Raw genomic sequence first — 6753 nt, 5'->3', positions numbered from 1 at the left:
CTTCACTCTTCTGTGTCTTTATACCTTTGTTTGCTTTTTAAAAGTTACATTAATGCTGCTGTCTCTGGATTTACTTTCCTGCTTAATACTTCCCCATTTCCTTCCTTCCTTCCTTCTCCCTCCCTCCCTCCCTCCCTCCCTCGGTCTTCTCTCCTCCCCTCCCCTCCCCACCTCTTCCCTCCCCTCTCCTCCTTTCATTTCTTTCTCTTTCCTTTCTTTCCTTTTTTTCTCCCTCCCTCCCTCCCTCCCTCCCTTCCTTCCTTCCTTCTCTTTCCTTCTTTCCTCTTCTTTAACTTTAGAGTTTTAAAGGAAATAAGTACAACATTCCACATATCATGTTTGTGACTATCCTAGGAAACCCATCAGTCAGATAGAATGTAGAGCCAAATATTGAATGTCAGGAGGTCTAAGTGAAATATTGAAATATAAGACTAGGAACTTATACTCTATTAATAGTTGGGAGGATCAAACTAAAAAGTTAATGCCATATAAGATATGGTAAGTATAAAGTGAAGTGGCATCAGTGGGTGCAAAAGAGCACTCCAGGGAGAGGAGAGAATGTGGAGAGAGAAAATGGTCGTAAAAATCCCAGACCAGGTAGGATCTTTGTTGGGTTTTTGTGTTTGGGTGGGAATTTTCATGTATCTCAGGTTCTCCACGAGACATGCAACCTCTGCTAGGGACTATGTAGCTGGCTGTGGTGTGATGGGTTGGGTGGATGAAGGCTTAGTTTGAGCCCAAGTTCTTTCCAGTCACTATGGTTTCCGCAGCATATGATCATGTCCCCACAGCCTGCCTGTGGGCATAGTTCTGCATGGCTCTCCTCCTTTCCATACATCACTGCCAAGTGCTGTATTCTGAGTGTATACTGCAGGGAAGGACTGAGAGAGTCCTGGGAGCTCTAGGAACTCGAGTGAGGCTGTCGCTAGTCCAAGTTGGGGTTGTGGTTACTTGGTAAGTGCAGAGACTGGCCTCTGAGTCTCCCCACGGAGGAAAAACTTACAAGGAGACACCCGCTCTTCAATGGCCAAACCCCTTAGGTCAGGGCTCTATGACTTTTATACAGCAGCTGCCCCTTAGGACAACAGATTTCCGACCTGTTTAATGGATAAAAAAATCCAAAAGGCTTGAAATGGTGGAGCCATCAACTTCACTGCTCAAATACTTGTCATTACCTCATCAGCTTGTTCAATGGATGGGCTAAGAGTGTTCCCCACTGTCTGTGACTTCCATACCCACGCTTGCCTTCCTGGGCAATCAGAATGTCTTGCTCTCTTCAAAGGACAGAACTTGGAGGCCATTCTGACGGGAGGTCTTCCTGGGGAAACCGGCTGAAGAAGCGTCACCGGGATTTGACTGGCCGTCTACTGTTTCACAGCTTGCCTTACCAGTCTGTGCTGTTGGCTCCCTGGCCTTTTCATGGGGAGGGGGCACTTTCACTTGTGCCTATGCATGGCTCTGGAGTTGCTTCCCTTGGTGAGAACTGAAAGACTGGCAGAGGTAGTGCCTCTTCCCTGTGGTTTAGGACTGCGTGACTTAGAAGAGGATTTCAGTCAGTTCAGTGTTTACTGGGCTTTGCATTTGACTACAATTACATCAAAGGCTGATTAGATTCCGTGATGTAGGCATTCTTTATATATTCTGGATATTAATCCTTTGTCAGTTACAGGTGTTACAAACATATTCACTTGGTTTGTCTTTTTGCCTTTTTTCTGCTGTCTTTTGATGGAAGTCTTTGTAGGCAATATTATCAAAGAATGTCTAGAATACAGTTGTTAAAGACAGACATGTTTTGCATATAGAAAAATGGGCAAAAGGAAACCCAAATTTCTCAGAAGATGAAGCACAGGTGGCCTTTAGTTGTGTGAAAGGGTGCTTAAGTTCATCATTGAACAGGGAAATGAAAAGTTAGAACCATGCTGAGATAGTTATATGAATGGCAAAAAATTAAATTTAGACAGTCAGTACCAAGTGTGGGCAGAGACATGGAGCACAGGGACTCTCACATGGGATAGGTGGCCGTGCATGTCATACCCCCACTTCAGTGAACAGCTTGACATTCCCAAGTTCAGCTGAACACGTGAACACCCTTCAGCCCAGCAATGCCATTATTGAACATGTTCAAGAATGTTTTTAGCCTTATTCTTAAAAAGGAAAAAATGAGTGGAACGTTTGATAATGTTTTTAGCCTTATTCCTAAATGAAGAAAGGAATTTTTAAAAAACCTACTAAAAACTGAGTGGAGAATCGATTGGAACCATGTAGCATGAAAAGGAAGACCCAAGTAAGTGTGGCCCATCTAGTAGTGTGGCTGCTGCAATGATCTGACTGTATCACTAAACTTTTCTAGCATCACAGAGTCATATTGTGCCGTTTTTGAAAAAACTATCCCTCCTGCTCTTATCAGTCAGCCGCAAGAGTAGTACGGAGGTTATATATGGTGTCTTTCTCCGTTTGAAGATACTTGTCATTAAAAACCAGAACATGCCCTCTGAGATAGGGTCCTTTCCCTGACTTATTCTGGTAAAGTCTTTATCTGCAGGATGCAAGGATACCTCCCTCTTCCTTTGGAAAGTGCCGAATCACATGAAAACTCTAAGCCTTTCAGTTGCTTTGGGGTGCAGAACCGTTTCAGGTAAGGCCAAGTATTTTTTAAATTAGTATAGGAAATTAGAGGGCTCGGTTAGTCTGTATCCATAAGAAATAAAATTCGGTACAAGAAACAATTTGTGTAAAATTTCACTTAGGAAACGTTTTGGCAGATTCATATTGTGTGCATTTCACAGATAATTCAGTGCCATGAGTATTAATTTTTACTAAGCATTTTAGAAATGGTAGCTCCTTATTTATGGTTAATTCAGAAATGCTACCTTCATGTTCTATGTGACCCTAGTTAAATTACTTAATATTTCAGTGCTTTTGTGTCTTCATCCTTGAATTGGGGATAATAATAATACCTCATCCACTTATTGTAAGGATTACATGAATGCAATGTAAATAAAGCACTGCAAACGCTGCATAGCATAAAGTGGTATTATTGTTATCTGCTTAGCTTGGCTGTTAATGAAGGTGTTTGCTGGTTTGAGGTGTTCATTGTTTTAGTAGAGTATATTGGTACTGCAGAAATAGCATGATTGTGAGAAAAAGAATTAGACGGTGGTGGTTGCAGACTCTGCCATTCCCTTCATGACTGCTGGTCATAGCCAACCCAGGGTCAATTATAAAGTCAAGAGCAGAGCTGTTTTCACAATGGACACTGCTTTGTAATATCTTCAAGTTTGAATGTGAGAATGATCATTTTAATTAGTTTTCTCTAGGTAAAGATCTTAAAGTATCGACTGTTTGGTAGCCTGAAAACGCCTTTATTTCAATGCTTTAAATTGAGTAGAAAATCAATTAAACAAAAGAATGAGACCTCATCGTGTAGAATGAATGTCTGTCTTTTCACCACCCAGGGAAATCTGCACTCCTAAGAAAAGAGGGAGTCGAGAATCCTGGCTCTGCAAAATGTGCAGGGTTACAAGATTCAATATGGGCGTAAACGCCTTGTGTGTTGACCACTGACCTCCCGCTGTTGCCTTTTCAGACATGCTGAGGGGGACCCTGCTGCTGTGCGCGGTGCTCGGGCTCCTGCGCGCCCAGCCCTTCCCCTGCCCGCAAGGCTGCAAGTGTTTCTTCCGGGACTCGGTGCAATGCTCTGGGGGCGACGTGGCGCGCATCTCGGCGCTGGGCCTGCCCACCAACCTCACGCACGTCCTGCTCTTCCGAATGGGCCGCGGCGCCTTGCAGAACCACAGCTTCAGCGGCATGACCGTCCTGCAGCGCTTGATGCTGTCGGACAGCCACATTTCCGCCATTGCCCCCGGCACCTTCGATGACCTGATAAAACTAAAAACCCTCAGGTTGTCGCGCAACAAAATCACTCATCTTCCAGGTGCGCTACTCGATAAGATGGTGCTCCTGGAGCAGTTGTTTTTGGACCACAACTCACTAAAGAGCATTGACCAAAACATGTTTCAGAAACTGGTTAACTTGCAGGAACTCTTTTTGAACCAGAATCAACTCAATTTCCTTCCTTCTCGTCTCTTCACAAATCTGGGGAACCTGAAAGTGTTGGATTTATCGGGAAACAACTTGACCCACCTGCCCAAGGGATTGCTTGGGACACAGGCTAAGCTTGAGAGACTTCTGCTGCACTCGAACCAGCTAGTGTCTCTGGATTCGGGGCAGCTGAGCAGCCTGGGCGCCCTGGTGGAGCTGCAGCTCCACAGAAATCACATCCGTTCCATCGCACCCGGAGCCGTCGACCAGCTCCGAGGCCTGAGTTCTTTGACTCTTTCCAGAAACCACCTCGAGTTTCTGCCCTCTGGGCTCTTTCTTCATTCGCACAATTTGACTCTGTTGACTCTGTTCGAGAACCCGCTGGAAGAGCTCCCGGGGGTGCTTTTCGGGGAGATGGCCGGCCTGCACGAGCTGTGGCTGAACGGCACCCGGCTGCGCACCCTGCCCGCCGCCACCTTCCGCAACCTGAGCCGCCTGCGCACGCTGGGGGTGACTCGGAGCCCGCGGCTGAGCGCGCTGCCCCCGGGCGCCTTCCAGGGCCTGGCGGAGCTCCGGGTGCTCGCCCTGCACTCCAACGGCCTGACCGCCCTCCCCGACGGCTTGCTGCGCGGCCTCGGCGGGCTGCGCCAGGTGTCGCTGCGCCACAACAGGCTGCGAGCCCTGCCGCGCGCGCTCTTCTCCAATCTCAGCAGCCTGGAGAAGGTCCAGCTCGACCACAACCAGCTGGAGTCCCTGCCTGGCGACGTGTTTGGGGGTCTGCCTCGGCTGACCGAGGTCCTGCTGGGGCACAATCCCTGGCGCTGCGACTGTGGCCTGCGGCCATTCCTGGGGTGGCTGCGGCAGCACCTAGACCTCGTGGGCCGGGCCGAGCCCCCGCGCTGTGACGGCCCAGGACAGCGCGCCGGCCTGCCGCTCTGGGCCCTGCCGGGGGGCGACCCCGAATGCTCGGGCACGCGGGGCCCCTCTCCGCACACCCCCGCGCGCGACTCCTCGGCAGCCCCCGGCCACGCTGCCCCGCTGCCGGTGCCGAACAGCCCAGAGCCCGGGGCGTGGGCGCACCTGGTGGCCACAGACAAACGTCAAGACCATAGCCTGTTCTGGTGTCTTTATTTTCTGCTTTTAGCCGCTCAGGCCATAATAACCGGGATCATTGTGTTTGCTATGTTTAAAATCGGCCGGCTCTTTCGAAAATTAATCAGAGAGAGCTCTTGTTTGAGTCAATGGGAAAACCTTGTAATTAATTAAAACGTGACCAGAGTATCGTCAGATGTGGCTCCGAGGAAACCAGACAGGCTGCTGCTGTTTTCCTCTTCCTCTTCTCCCCTCCCTTTCTTCCTCCTCTTCTTTCCCACGGCCACCTCTTCTCCTTTCTCCCTCCTCCCCCCTCGCTCTGCTCAGAGTGACCTTTACATTTGTAAATGGCGATTGCTGGCCTGTCTCTGTGCCCCTCTATCGTGCACTCCCGGAGGACCGCAGATTGTGTGTGACCCATCCGTACCCCACCGTGCCTGGCTCGGGGTCTGGTGGAGAGAGGGCTTCAGTGTTTACAGAGCAGGGTACAACCCCAGGCCGGGCCTGACTCCCTCGCTGAGTGTCTGGTAGCAGCGTGTGAAATGAATGAATGGATAAAATAAACACACGTGTCCAAGTGAGGATGGCTTTTCCGGGGGTGGGGGTGGGGTTGATTGTTCTCTATATCTACTTTTATTTGAAAAGTAGAACTCTTTCCCATTTTTGCCCTTGCCCTGCTTTCTTCCCTTCACGTATCCCTGACCTGTGGGCTATTTGGGAGCTCGGGACTCCATTCATTCGAGAGTATTTCCGGGGTGGCCCCTGCTGTGATAGGCTGAGACACAAACAGAACACTGAGCCTTCCCTCCAAGCTCAGTTGTGCCCACATGCTCTGGGAGCCTCCCATGAGTTTCCACTTGCTTTACATCAGTGAACCATGTCATTTGGAAACTGAGTTGTTTTTCATTTCCTGGAACTAAATGCCACCTCACTTTGCAAACATTTACAGAGCACTTAACATGTGACAGGTGTTCATGAATGTAATGATAAGCTTGGTTCGAGTTTAGCTCATAACACTCCACATTTATTCTTCCAGTTGAAAGCACTAAAACCTTTGTTGCTGTAACTGGATGTCTGTGCTTGTGAGAGGCAGTGGCTAAAATATGGGCTGGAGAGTTGACAACTGTGGGTTCAATCCCAGCTTCACCACTTGCTAACTGCATGGGACTGTGGGCAAGACACCTACATATATTCTCTAAGCCTTGGTTTCCTCACTCTGAAAAGGGATAAAATAGTACCTGCTTCATAGAGTTGTTGAAGGAAATATAGACAATAAAGCAAATGACTTAGCCCCATGTCCTGTATATAGTATATGCTTAATAAATGTTAGGTATTAATATTATTCTTAAAGGATGAATGATTGTTGCTGGCATTATTTATAAAGAGTTTTGAGTTGATTTTTTTTTTTGTCTGTATACAAGGGTAAGAGCAAATTTTCTTAAACTGGAGGTACATTCAAATTGGTCTGTCTTCACCTATGGGTGGTCTCAGCCCTGGGTCCTGAGGCTTGGTGCTCACAGTCCAGAGCATGGGTCCTCCCAACACCACCACTTGGATGTGGAGCAGAAAGCACTGGGTCCTGGCATTTGCAGGTAGATTTTTCCTTCAAGGCCAAGTCCA

General features: G+C 48.2%; 1 protein-coding gene across 1 annotated transcript; it reads left to right on the top strand.

Annotated features, from left to right (window-relative positions):
- Positions 1–2616: 2616 nt before the first annotated feature.
- Positions 2617–6486, top strand: GP5 (glycoprotein V platelet). The gene is made up of 2 exons (XM_045539961.1): positions 2617–2635; positions 3587–6486. Exon 2 carries the CDS (start codon positions 3589–3591, stop codon positions 5305–5307), a length of 1719 nt encoding a protein of 572 aa, XP_045395917.1. The 5' UTR covers positions 2617–2635; positions 3587–3588; the 3' UTR covers positions 5308–6486.
- Positions 6487–6753: the final 267 nt, after the last annotated feature.

The sequence above is a fragment of the Lemur catta genome, chromosome 1 (genome assembly GCF_020740605.2).
Source record: "Lemur catta isolate mLemCat1 chromosome 1, mLemCat1.pri, whole genome shotgun sequence".
Taxonomy (NCBI): Eukaryota; Metazoa; Chordata; class Mammalia; order Primates; family Lemuridae; genus Lemur; species Lemur catta.
This window is presented reverse-complemented; position numbering and strand designations above follow the sequence as displayed.